At 36.5% G+C, this 14,222-nt stretch overlaps 1 protein-coding gene across 1 annotated transcript in view; it reads left to right on the top strand.

The window, feature by feature from the left end:
* Positions 1-14,222, top strand: part of MYT1L (myelin transcription factor 1 like) — a 136,184-nt gene that overhangs the window by 43,017 nt on the left and 78,945 nt on the right. The window contains exon 6 of the mRNA XM_021393058.1: positions 10,967-11,944. Coding sequence (XP_021248733.1) covers positions 10,967-11,944 — 978 coding nt within the window. The remainder of the gene's footprint in view (positions 1-10,966; positions 11,945-14,222) is intronic.

Below are 14,222 nucleotides of genomic sequence, written 5' to 3'. Positions count from 1 at the left end.
TAAATAGAATGATAAGTATTGCTCCAGCAGTCGGATGGTCTTCTGACGCAGAAACAGAAAGGAAAAAAATCCAAGTGTAAGAGGAAGTAAAGGACTTACGCAGGAAAAAAGGAATGCAGAAAGGCATAAATAAATTATTAGGAAACTGGCATGGGAATACAGTAGAGAGTAAGTGAAATATGTTAACATTCCTTCCTGGAACAGCAGGAAATGAGGAAGACATGAAAGCAGCAATCTAGATTCTGCACTGTGCAGAATCTTTAAAAAAAACAATACAAAGTATTAAGAAACATGGGTCATTTTACAGTATAGTCGATCAGGATCAGGGTTAGACAAAATATCCACACCCACATGAAGTGCATCCCAGTACAGTTCTATTCTGTTGTTATATTTTTGCTTCCATTTTTTACAGTTCATTATGTGATATTATGTAACATCTTTTGTGGTAGTGTGGCTTTGTACGATACTGATAACATTTTGTATCATTGATATCAGTAGAATTAGGACTAGAGAAATGCAGTACACTTTTAAAAGCACATCAAGTAAGTGTTGTTTCTTTGAGACTATTTGTCACATGGAAAACCAAGATTATTCAACTTGACTTGATCTTTGGAGAAAATATAAACAATGATGAGCCAAAATTTAGATTATTATCTAAATAATCTAACTAAATAACTAAAATTTAGTTATTTAGAAATAGACAACTAAAAGTAGTAGTAATGTGTTCATAAAATGACCTGAAGGAGCGGCGTGGAGCTGCATCAAGGGAGGATCTGGTTGGGTGCTCAGAAAAGGTTATTCACCTGATGGTAATTGGGCACTGGAAAGGATTCCCTAGGGCAGGGGTCACGGCACCAAGCTGCCAGAGTTCAGGAAGCGTTTGGACAATGCTCTCAGACACAGGGTCTGATTTTGGGGGTTGTCCTGTGTGGAACCAGGAGCTGGACTTGATGATCTTTATGAGTCCCTTCCAACTTGAGTGTTCTATGATTCTGTGATGACAGAAGAAAAGGTACCTGTCCTTTGCAAATATGTGTTTGACTTGATATTTACATATCGCAGATCACTGAGAAGGCAGGCAGTGTGGAAGCAACGTACGCAATTTAAGTTTTATAAAGTATTCTATAGGAGCACAGGCCTTATGAGGAGCGGCTGAGGGAGCTGGGATTGTTCAGTCTGGAGAAGAGGAGGCTCAAGGGAGACATTATCGCGCTCTATAACTACATGAAGGGAGGCTGTAGTGAGCTGGGGGTCGGCCTCTTCTCTCTTGTAACTAGTGAAAGGACGAGGAGGAATGGCCTCACGTGCCAGGGGAGATGTTGGACATTAGGAAATACTACTTTTCTGAAAGAGTGGTCAGGCGCTGGAATGGGCTGCCCAGGGAGGTGGTTGAGTCACCATCCCTGGAGGTGTTCAAGAAGACATGGTTTAGTGGGGTTATTGGTGGTAGGTGGATGGTTGAACTGGATGATCTTGTAGGTCTTTTCCAACCTTGCTAATTCTATGATTCTATGATTCATGATTTGGTGTAGTTTCATTTAATAAATTCATTTGGAAGTCAGAAGACATAATACAACACCAGATAAAGAGTCACAAAATAGTCTAGATTCGAAAATAACTTCAAGATCATCAGGTCCAATCATCAACCTGACCTACTGAGTCCCATCACTAAACCATGTCCCATGCTCCTTTGTTTATGACAAAAGGAAAAAATTCCTGTTGGATAAATTAGTTCCCTTGGTTCTTAAGTAGCTCAGGTACTTCAAGTGTGCATTCAAGTTAATGAGATTGAAAATAATCATACAAGATGTAATTGAGAAGGAACAATGTGTTAGGGGGAATTCAGTAAGGATCACCTGGTGAATCCTTGGAGACAAAAATAAAAATGTAATTTCAGTCAGAATTGACTCTGATCTCATGTATCTTACTTTCATGTGTGAATTCCAGTTAGACAGTTCCTTCACTGTTCCTTGAGTCCAGACTCAGACTCAGGATTTAGTTTTGTGCAGATCGTCTCTCTGCAAATTTTCTGTGTATGTATTCTTGAAAACCAACTACTGTGGTTATTTTTTACTTTGATTGATCCACTTTGAAGTTTGTCATTTCTGTGCAGCCAGCTGAAGTAGGAGTTCCAGCAGAGAAGTCATGCACTGAGATTACACTGCTCTAGTCTATGAAACCACTGCTATTGTAGCTGGAAGGTATGTCTTTAGTTAGAAATTTATACAGATTTATGTAAATATGTAGATGGTTGCGTTTTTCCAGCAAAAGTTTTCTTTTTATGAGAGACAATCTTTCATCATCAGGACACATATTTCACTGCAGATCTGGACAGCGGTAGGAAATCTCTGATGGAGGAGGAACTGGCGATTTCTAAATTGATAGTACTGTGCATTTTTAAGGTGGGAAGATAGTTGGAACAACCTCACTGGAAAAATCTTTGCAGATACAGTAGCAACAGAAAAAGCTTTTATAGATCTGTTACTTTAGCAAACATTTCCTGTGTTTGACTGATCTCTGGTACACCAATCTCCATCCTAAACATGTCCTGTGCCACAAGCCATTTGTATACATAGTGTAAATGGCAAATAAACAAGACACATAAAGATTCCATAGCTAACTGAGAGCTAGCTACACCACAAAGTCACCGTCCTCTGCTTTGTGAGATCCACGTGATTGATGTTGGCTGTCTAGAGTAGCATGGTTAAAATAAGAGGTTCCAGTTTGACTTACTCTTTCCTTCTGAAATTCCAACTGACTGTGCTTCCAAAGACCCCAACTTAGAAACTCTCTTGCCTTGTTCCACTTCTCTTCAGCCAGTCTAATCAAAGACTATATCTATGTGTGTGAATAAAACAGGCCATGGTCTACTCATTTCATGCTCTGTCCAGCTGCTGCAGCATGGCTTGAGTCCATATAGCTGTGCTTTAACCTTCCGAAATAGGACAAGCATATATCTGGATCACTTCCTGGGAATGGTCCCTAACCAGTACCACTGTACTGTGCCTGGATATTGTTGGAAGGATGCTAGGTTATTCAAATCAAAGTCATGCCAGGGCATTAATAAAAGTTTGACAGTATGAATAATTACATGTCACTACTTGGTCTCCTTTCCTGCCCCTGATTAGTTTACATTAGAACAGCTGTAACCAGAGAGGCAAATTCCACTTTGTATTTACTTTCTCCTTATTTTATGGTGTGTTGTTCACATTTCTCTGTCACTAAAAGACACGAAATTAGAAAAATGTAAATGAAGAAGCTGAATCAAGTGGTAAGGGAAAAAGGAACAAACCACCTAACATAGAATTTTACGTTTCAAATGAAGTGAAGTCTGTCATTCATGCACACAGAAATCTTTGTCCTTACAGATCCCTTGCCACTGAAATCACTAAGGGCATAGAAAGAGAGACAGGAAGAAGAAATTTCAATGATATTACATTTTGCAATTCTCCTGTTCTCTAGAGTCTTGGTGAGATGTGCCTCTATCTCCTCTGCAAGTTACATCAGATTATCATCATAATCTGCGTAATCAAGCACAATCAAATATAATTAATTAAACTTATAATGGGGGTTGGGCTAATCCAGTAGGGTACACCTCAGTCCATGTAATTCATACAATCACAAGCATCCGTCCCTTTTAAAGCATCCATACTACCTCATCTGTTCCGGCCTTTCCCTATATAAGTTTGTCGATGTTCACAATCTAAAGATGGGTTTTTTTGGGTAGCTCCTTTATTCCATCCTCTCTGCAATTCCTTCTGTGTCATCTTAGATATATTGTTAAAATTCAGCAAAGAACAATTTAAAATCTCTGAGTAAAAACAATTGGGATAGAATTCATCCCATTAACTTCATTTATAGCCAGTGAAGAAAAATAATCACTTTTAGGGAATAATTCAGCCAATATTTTTCACATACCTATCTTAGGATAAGATAAATCACATCTGAGATGTGTATTTATTTTTGTCCACTGCCTGTAGATGAAATCTGGATGGCTAGTTCACATGAAAACGTGTTCAGTGAACATCTGCATTGAGTCAGATATCTGAAGAACACCATTGAAAAGAGGTTATGTATCCCTACAGTAACAGTTTCCAACCTGTATTTCTCAAATTTGTATGTGAAAAAGAAAAAATTAGTTTATGAACTGAAAATGTGTTCTCCAGGCTATATCTTTTGCAAAACAATGATCTTAGGGATGTAGGTAGGGGTTGGTGTCTCCTGAGCAACCTTTGCAGTAGCCCCATGAGAAGCTCCATATCAAGAGTTGTCTTAATCGGTGTTCTCCCATCAGTACAGCTGGTCCACTGCTCCCCTGCTGTCTCTCTGCTGTATCTCAGCATTTGGAGAATAGCTTTGGCTGCTTCACTGCATGCTGCCCTGCTGAGTTCTGGAAACGTGAGAGAAAGAGAGAAACTGCCATACTCCACTGAGTCATTATGAGTCCAGGAGAGAGAGCATCTCCCCTCCCTCATATATATACTTCCTGGGGAGCAAAAATGGGATGAAATTAGTACCATCCATCAGCTAAAGATGTCTCATTATTTGCCGAACCACGAATCAGGTTAAAAAAGTTAAGGACTGACTGAGCCCGATTATGGCCCTCAAATAAGTGTGATCTGAGGGGGTTAACTGGCTAAATTGTATTGTCCTGGCAAACCCAGCTTGTCTATCTCTGATCACAGGTACTCTCAGTGCGTTCTTTCTCAAACCTAAACATGTGCCTTCATACCAAATACTGCAGATGCTGCAAACCATTCATAACTGGACTGATTAGACAGGGCCCTGGGAACCCTAAGAACTTCTAAGTCAGCCCTTTTTTCAGCCAGGGTTGGACCAGATGACATCCAGAGGTATGCGAGATGCTCTAAGATCAAAGAAAGGCAGTGTCTTGAGATGGAAAGAAGGAATCCTAAGCTGAGCGCATCATAATGAGCCAGAAATTAGATAATTTTTTAATAATTTTTCATGTGTCTATCTCTAGAAGTAAAAATATCATAGACGTGGTCTTGTCAGAGGAGCTTCGTCAAGTGCTTTTAGGATCCTTTTCCAAAACTGTACAGTTTATACTTATATGAAGTAGCTCATAGGGTATTTTTGGTAGGAAAATGTGGATGATTAACAAATAACCAACTTTAAAAATATATGTTGTAAATTCATTCTTCCGGATGATCCGGTCCTCTCTCTTCATCTAAATTCCTACTTGATTCTATGATATTAATGGGAATAACCCAAGCACCTCTGTATTCTACCATGATTAGGATTCTATCATGATTAGGATGCTAATCATGCAAGTCTGACATAGATAAGGCATAATAAGAGGCTGCAAGAAAGTCTTAAGTGAAAAAGTGTTTAATGGCATTGATTATATACTTATGCACTGAGATGAGAATACACTGCCTTATATGGAAACCAAAATCTTCAAAAATGCTTCTATGCCAAATTAATTTATTGATATTGTTTCTATTTCAAATATATGTTAATATCAAAAAGAAGAAAAAACAAGGAATGCTTTTGTATATCAGTAACCACTCCTCAACACACAGAAAAAAAAATCAGATCTGTAAGGATGCCTATTAGTCTTTAGGAGAAAAGAAAAGTAATAGTACTTATTTTTACAATGAGCAGAACAAGGTAAAATGCTTGACACATAGAAAATAAGAATATCGAAATGTAACAAGGATACAAAAAAAAAAAAGGAAGAAGAAGAAAATACATGGTAAGCCAGCAAACTATGTACAATTTTTGAATGTCTGTACAGGCTTGGTCTGTATTCTTTGTGCTTTCTTTATAATACTGGATCCTACTGTGATGTGCTGTGTTCTTTTATCTCCGACCTTCCTTGCTTCTACTCTTAATTTATTTTACTTTGAACATTGGTTATTATTTGAATACTGTAGTTATTACAGGAGATTCGAAGCAGTAAAGCCCAGTATTATAACTATTACAAGTAGGTGTAGCAGTCTGAGGGGGAGGATTCAAATATATATATACACACACACACACACACACACATATCTAATGTAATAATTAAAGTGCATCAAATACAGAAGTGAACAGTTTTTGTTTTTTTTTTCTTTTGACTGTCATTAGGTAATGTGAGGTCCATAAAGGAATCAACAACTGTAAAGATAAATTGTTTGGGTCCTTACCTAAAGCAGTGTAAAAGAACTTCAGGAATTTTTGCAGATACGAAAAATTGTGTGAGGTCAACTTCAGTTTTCCGTGTGTGCCTCAAATAGGCAAATTCAAACACTTGTGCTCTGGTCCAAATCTCATATCAATGCGAGTATTCAGTCTTCTAGAGATTGTGCTAAGGAGAGTTGCATATGTGTTCTATTTCTTCACTGTGGAGTGTAGAAGAAACCAAAACCCTTACAGAAGTTGGAAGCTCACTAATTTTTCCACATTCTCAGTTTCCTTACTCACAAGATTTTTCCATTCAGTGTACGAAGAACCTTATCCCATATGATGCTGTAACATTGTAAGATTCAGAATTTGTTTGTGTCAAGATTGTTTTGCTAAATACGCATGTACCTCATTTTACAGCTTAGATGCTGAGAAAAATGGTAGCACAGTGGTATCGTATGCTGAGCACTTAGGAACTAACAAGAGGCAGTAGCAAGAGCGGTGAAGTGTCCCACAACAAGTGATGCTGCATGGATAATAAAGCCATCTATCTGGACAGGAAGACTATATGACCACATATAGATTCAGCTTGTTAGCCATCGTGTTTTCCCATGCTTGGGAGAAAGTGAGTAATTTGATACACAGATCCCAGATTTGGAAAGTCTTGTTTCAGAAGTCTTTGGTCTTCAGTAGGAGTATAGTTGCTGTTATTACTGAAGTATCATTGCCTCTCTCTGCAGAATCTCTCAAACTAAATGTTATATATTATCATTCTCAAAATGAGGGTGCCGTTTTGCATTACTTCTTACACTAAAATCATAGCAAGGCATTTATACTGTCAAAAAATTGTTCACATATATAAATGATAGAAACAAAAGGAGGTAGCAGGGATATAGAGGCTACAGCCCTTATTTGCCAGTGACTCCTTATATGCCATAGAGTCACTCACCTGCTCTGTATCTCAATTTCCCATCTGTAAAATGGGCGTAAAATACCTACCTCACAGGGGTGTTGTGAGGCTTTTTAATATAATGTTTGTAAAGTGCTTTGAGATCCTTGGATGAAAGATGTAATAAGAAATCAAATTATTCACTTTTCTTTAGTGGAGTACAAGAGTGCACTTATGTTCAGATGGCTAAAGACTTCCAGCTCCTTAAACCTATTCCACATAATCCTCACTATAATTTCTCTATCTGACCTTCGTTTTTATCTATTGGGAGTTAAACAAAACAAACTTTGCATTCACTAATGTCTGAATTGTTGTAGTATTGTGGGAATGAGGGCTAAAATAATCCAGTATTCATTATGAACTGTATTGCATATTTCTTTTCCATGCAACCCCAAATCTTACTTTAGCCGCTCTTCAGCTAATTGGCTGACTTGTTTCTTTTTGAGACACTCAGATGCTTCTCCATATAAAAAAATAATGCAATTTGAATCAGTAGTTCCAAAAGTTTTGTAAGGGGGTTTAGTCCTACATGCTTTGCAGTCATTTAACAACCAACCATTAAGTAACATCATGTAAAGGTTGGTAGAAGTTAAAGGTTAAATCTAAGGAAGCATAGAAACATGAAGTGAAATCAAGATTAGATTTTACACAGCTGAATAAAAGACACACGGTTTCACACAGAACTGCTAGGCTGGCATACTTCGTAGAAGTAAAGTAATACACAAACTAATTTAGTAATTAACTTTGTTTAATAAACAAGTGACAAAGATGCTTCACTAGAGCAGGCCAGAAGGCTCAGTGTACAACAGACTATTATTGAGGAGATGATACAGTGTGCATAAATAATGTTTTTTGTTGGAATTAACTGCTTCACAGTGATAAGAAATGTGTTAATAGTTGTTAAAGAAAGTAGAAGATCTAAGAAAAGGACAAACTTCGAAAGAGGAGGAGTGAATCTAGATTAAATTATTTTGTTTTCCTGCCTCTCTCATCCAGGATTCGTGCTTTACACTTTTCTCCTCCACCACCTTTTTTTCTTCTTCTTTTTAGGACTGAACGGGCAGGAGCCCTGAAAAGGATATTACCAAACAGAATAAAAATATTATAGTTACAGCTTTCACCCAGCTTCACCTACTCAAAAGGAATTTACATGTCTTCATTCATACAGTATGTGACTCATATTTTGACTTTTTACTGTTGTGGAGGCAAGCTATAACACATTCCTCCCTTGATGATCATTTACATGACTCTTACTCATGTAAAAGCAAACACAAAAACCTTTATATAGAAAACAAACCCTCAGATTTTTTTTTAACATTGCAGGAGTTGTCCTAGAATAGTTGCTTCTTACCTGAACAGTTCTCTGGATGGCATTTGTAAACATATTTTTTTCCCGCACTTTATTTCAGTATCCTGTTAAATTTGGACTGATTTCAACAGTTTTTCTCTGTGTTTCACACTAAGCTTGAAGGCACTGGCAATTCTGGAGATATAACTCACTGCTTCTTTAATTACTTTGATATTCCTTCTTCTACATCTGACTGCCCGTCAGATCTAGCTACAAGAAGCACCCCAAAAATGCAGCAGTTTCTACTGAACAATCTTCTTGGCAATAGGTTTTAGTCTTAAGTCTAAATAAATGGGGTATTCATTTGTACGTTTTGCTTTGGAAAACAATCTCTAGTATATTGAAAAATTTGATTTTCAGATAAAGCAAACTAATGATCCAGTAATCCTTAAATGCCTACTATGCAGACGTTCAAGGTGGATTTTTTTCACATAGGAAGCATAAGTGACATCCCTTACTATTATACTTAAAAACTGATACTCTGACGTATCTAATTTTTAGTAAACAGAAACATAAATATGAATAATGCTTGTCTTGAGAAAAACAGCAACTAAAATAAAACCATCCTTGTTGATAAATAGGTAATACACTGCTGACTGATAATGTCTTATTACATAAAAATAACATACATGCTTTCCTGCTAATTAGCTTCCCATTGTGTTCAAGTAGATAACAGGTAATATATAGTATTTTCCATGTAGAGCTTCTTTTTCCTATACATAACTTAGTCATCTATCAGCTCTGCTACTTAACTACAGCCTACTATCATCCCAGGATCCCTAACCACTGTGTAGAAGCAATATTATCTTGTGGCTGAAATATTAATTATTGTGCTGTTGAGCTTTGTATTTAAAACTCTGATTTACTCTCTTGTCCACTGACCTGGAAATTGCTTTTATGAAAAATTATTTTTCTATGATCAAAATTTTAGTATACAAGCCACCTACTACCTGAAATTTTTCCGCTTTGTTTTGCTTAGCCCAAAACATCAAGTCACACTTTAGAAAGTGCTATGTATTTAGGTGTACCAGTGATGCAGATACATCTGAGCAGAAAATATGATATCAACAAGTTGATGGACTAGCTTTCGAGTAGGTGTTAATTGTCCTATCTCTACTGATTTCTTTGAGTTTGCAGTAGATTGAAAAACTGGCCTAACACGTCAACATAATGACAGACAGGACATTTCAATTTGTGATGCTAAACATTTAAATATGGCTTGAGTAGCTGATAATCAAAAGTAGAATTTATGAGACATTTGTTAGTAAGCCGTGATGAATGTAGATCTGTTTTAAGAATGGGTCTAATAATAACATAACTTCTGAGTGAACTTGAGATATCAGAAGGTGCTCTCTGGATGATATTCATCTGACCAATACAGATATCTTTAAGGTAGGCATCTGCTCCAAGCCCCTTTGTTGTCAGTGAAGAGAAACAGGCACTTCTAGTAAGTAATTCATTTAATTCTGAGGAAGATACCACAGCCAGATCCGGTGGATTATACCCTTAAAGTGTCTGCTTCTTTTACTGACCAAGGACAGGAATATTGAGTAGCTTACTGGGATATAGATGCCTGCCTTACTCATGTCTAAAGTTAGGTGAAATGAATCTCACCCTTAGGGCCTCACACTGGCTCAGTCTTAATACATTGTCCCCTTACTTTTCAACAGTTACTAAAGCAAAGCTAAGTAAAAAACATGGCACCTCTATGTTACAATACACAGGGTAGTAGATAGCAGCCCTACCATACATGTATGACCATATAGTTTGGGCTAGCATATTAACTTAAAATTGCATTATGCATATATTTGCTTCTGTCTTCCATTCATATAACAATTCTTTTAAAACTCTTACTTCTCCACAGTTGATGTAATTAAACTAAGAGATTGTGATTTCTACTGTTGGATCCACTAAGTAAAATGTTATTTTGATCTTAGTATCTCTAGCATATAGTTATTGGTTCTGGTGTTAATGGTGTGTATGGTGTTAAAAAAATGACAGTTTCCTGTTTGGTGTATATTTTTTTCTCTTTCGGTGAATGTTATTCATCATTAAGAGAATAAAACCAGTAGTACTCACTCCTTTCTCTTTTACCATATTTACAGGATATACAGGAGTGAGAAAAATTTGAAACATAGGCAGTTATGTTGTGTTAGTAATATGATTGCAGTAAACCCCCATAAAACTGTAAATTTAGAGATGAGAAGGAGAAGCTTATATTTGTATGCCGTAATATTTTAGCAGTAGTGGTAATCAGCAATTTGATTGTCTTTATCTTATCAGTACTGTGAAATAAATTCATTTGAATAGCGGAAAAACAAAAATAGCCTTATGGACTATAGAGAAATTCACTTAATAAAACTTAACCGCACATGGGCCTTAGTGCAATAGAATTGCTGTGTGATTAACAATATTTGACATGCAGTTTGTTTTCTGTCCATGTGATTGCAACAACAGTTCCAATTGTAGCCACTTTTTTTCTTTTCTTTTCCTTTTTCTTTCTTTCTTTGTTTCTTTCTTTGTTTCTGTTTTTTATGCAGAAGACCATCAAATGAATTGTCACAATACTCGAATAATGCAAGACACAGAAAAAGACGATAACAATAATGATGAGTATGATAATTACGATGAACTGGTGGCCAAGTCATTGTTAAATCTTGGCAAAATTGCTGAGGATGCAGCATACAGAGCCAGGACAGAATCAGAAATGAACAGCAATACATCTAATAGTCTGGAAGATGATAGTGACAAAAATGAAAATATTGGTCGGAAAAGTGAGCTGAGTTTAGACTTAGACAGTGATGTTGTTAGGGAAACAGTGGACTCCCTTAAATTACTAGCACAAGGACACGGTGTAGTGCTATCAGAAAACATTAATGATAGAAATTATGCAGACAATACTTCACAGCAAGATAATAGGAATATGAACTTTGTAATGTTAGGGAAGCCTGTGAACAATGGACTTACGGAAAAAATGGTGGAGGAGAGTGATGAAGAGGTGTGTCTCAGCAGTTTGGAGTGCTTAAGGAACCAGTGTTTTGATCTGGCTAGGAAACTCAGTGAGACAAACCCACAGGAAAGAAATCAACAGCAAAACATGAACACTCGTCAGCATGTCAGGCAAGAAGATGACTTCCAAGGAAGAACACCAGACCGGAATTACTCTGATATGATGAACCTAATGAGGCTTGAAGAACAGTTGAGCCCCAGATCTAGGACTTTTTCTAGCTGTGCAAAGGAGGATGGTTGTCACGAAAGAGACGATGATACCACCTCTGTTACTTCAGATAGGTCTGAAGAAGTGTTTGATATGACAAAAGGTAACTTAACCCTGCTTGAGAAAGCAATTGCTTTGGAAACTGAGAGAGCAAAAGCCATGAGAGAAAAAATGGCAGTGGAAGCTGGAAGGAGGGATAATATGAGATCATTTGAGGAACAATCTCCAAGACAACTTTCTGGGGATGACAGGAAGCCTAAACCCAGTGACGGCCATGTCAAAAAGCCATATTATGGTAAAGGTAATATTTCTATATACCGTATGTTATGTCATGAGAAAGTATGAACTAACATGTTAAGTTTTGCATAGAATTCTGAAATGAAGTTATTAATTCCACAAAATGGTAAATTTGTTTAAATTGTGGTAGTATGGCATGATTGTAAAATAGTGTCATGCTGTGACTATAAAAAAATAATTCATTCTACAATGTTAGAAATATGCACAGTATTTTAGTGAATATCATTTGGCTAAACTGAAAAAATAAGTTTTTAGGGAAATAAACAAGAGATCATGTTGAAAGAGGCAAAGATTATTCTGAAATATTTTATATATTTTATAGTAATTATTAAAAACATATGTGAGAGAGTGGAGTTTTGTGTAGCAGGTAGTCAATCAGCTTTGAAGTGCATATTTTACAGGTTGGATTGGGTAGGTGGCATTGTGATTTATAAAATTATCATCAAATGACAGTTATTGATGAAGCCTCTCCCATCTAAAATGTAGAATTGCCTGATAGAAATTGAACAGTATCAGAATGACCGATAACACCAGATAGGGGCAGTGACTGCACATTAATTATCTTAAGATAGTAAGGTAATGGAAACCATTTGCTATGCAAGGCATGGTGTGGCCTGGGCTGAGATCAATAGCAATTTATTTCTTATGTGCATTCCACTTCACTGGTTTCATTCCATTGTGGAAACAGTTAAGGTGCTGCCTTGACCATAATTCAATATAAAAGATACACACACACACACACACACACACACAATATATGCACACAGAAAAAAATAAAAGAAAAAAAAAGTAAAAACACAAAAAAATGGCAAACTAAAGGTTACCTTTAGAATGCGTTTTAATTTACGGGATTATCCTTCTCACGGTGTGTTTCTTTTACCACATTCCTCTTTAACATATCAACATCGTACCTGTAGGGCTGTGTTGTATGAATTATTCAATACCTCCTGAAATTCACCAAACATCCTTAATTCCCATTGACTTTAGTGGAAGTTGAGGACATGGTATTATTTCTTGGGAGCTGCTAAGAAGGAACTGGGTTCATCTTGTATTTGTTGTAACAATAGATTCATTTCTGAAAATGAACTGAGATGTTGAGCATTTTCCTGCTTTTTATAAATCTCTGTTTTGAAAGACTAATAAAAGCCTGAGACATTCAGGTAGGCAGAAAACATCTTGGTCCAATAAAGGTTTTGATCTTTTTTTACAAAACTTTAAGAAAAGTAATGTCCAGTCTCTTAGAGAAGCATGGAAATTATTATTGTCAAATACTCTTGGGAGATGTATTATAGCGAAGTGTTGTTGGTTTTAAATATATATATATATGGTTCAGTGAAGGCTACGGTGATGTCGGGTATTTGGGAAAGACAACTTAAGTTTAGTGTATTACTGCATTTCCATGTGGATGTTGTTCTAAATGTTGTTCACATATGCCACACATTAGGTGCCTTTTCCCTTTGAATATGTGTCTTTAATAAAACTACAGAAAAAAATGGGAAAACAATATTAATTTTTCAAGAGCTTTTTAACTCTGCTGTTGTTCAGCCTTTCCAGTCTTTATAGACATACACTGTATGCATTTATGCATATAGATCTGCTATCTCCAAAAAGACAGTGTAAGTTCTAGGACAGTATAAGTAAAAGACAATACGAGTAGTGTGGATTTCATATTTCAGTAAATTCTAGAGCTTCTTTGAAACATCCTGTCCCTTAGGAGCTGCAGGCTGAATTGATAATAGGTCCAAACACCAGCCAGGGAACCAAAAGACCATGCTAAGTGTTGTGGTCGTTTGGAGCAAAGAATGTTGTGGAAGTTTGGACCAAGATATGTTGTGGAAGTTTTGGCTGAGAAACATTGTGGATAATTCTATGCTTTCTGTAGTTAAGGCAAGAAAGAAAAGATGATTCCTTCATTACTTGAAAAAGGTAGTTGTTGAGAAAGGAAGCTTTAAGTTAGACAATTGCTTATATCATTTGTTCTCAACTCACCTATTACCTTCCAAATATTCCTAAGAGAGATACCCACAGAGATATATGATATGATTAAGTGGAAACTTTTTGGGTACGCAGGTTTGCAATGAGAAATAGCTTAAGACTGCTGTCTTGAACCATTACTAGTTGAACATTACTTGACCACTAACTATTTTTTCCCTGCTGTTTAGAGCTTTCGTCTGAAAACTTATGAATTCTAAAACTTTTTGAGTCCTCTAACAACCCTCATTCAGGCAATGCAGCCATTGTGACACGGAGTGAAGAAATGTTGCTGAATTAAATAAAAGTAT

Source organism: Numida meleagris, chromosome 3 (assembly GCF_002078875.1).
Source record: "Numida meleagris isolate 19003 breed g44 Domestic line chromosome 3, NumMel1.0, whole genome shotgun sequence".
NCBI classification, from domain to species: domain Eukaryota; kingdom Metazoa; phylum Chordata; class Aves; order Galliformes; family Numididae; genus Numida; species Numida meleagris.
The sequence above is the reverse complement of the archived record's forward strand: the minus strand, read 5'-3'. Positions and strand labels throughout refer to the sequence as shown.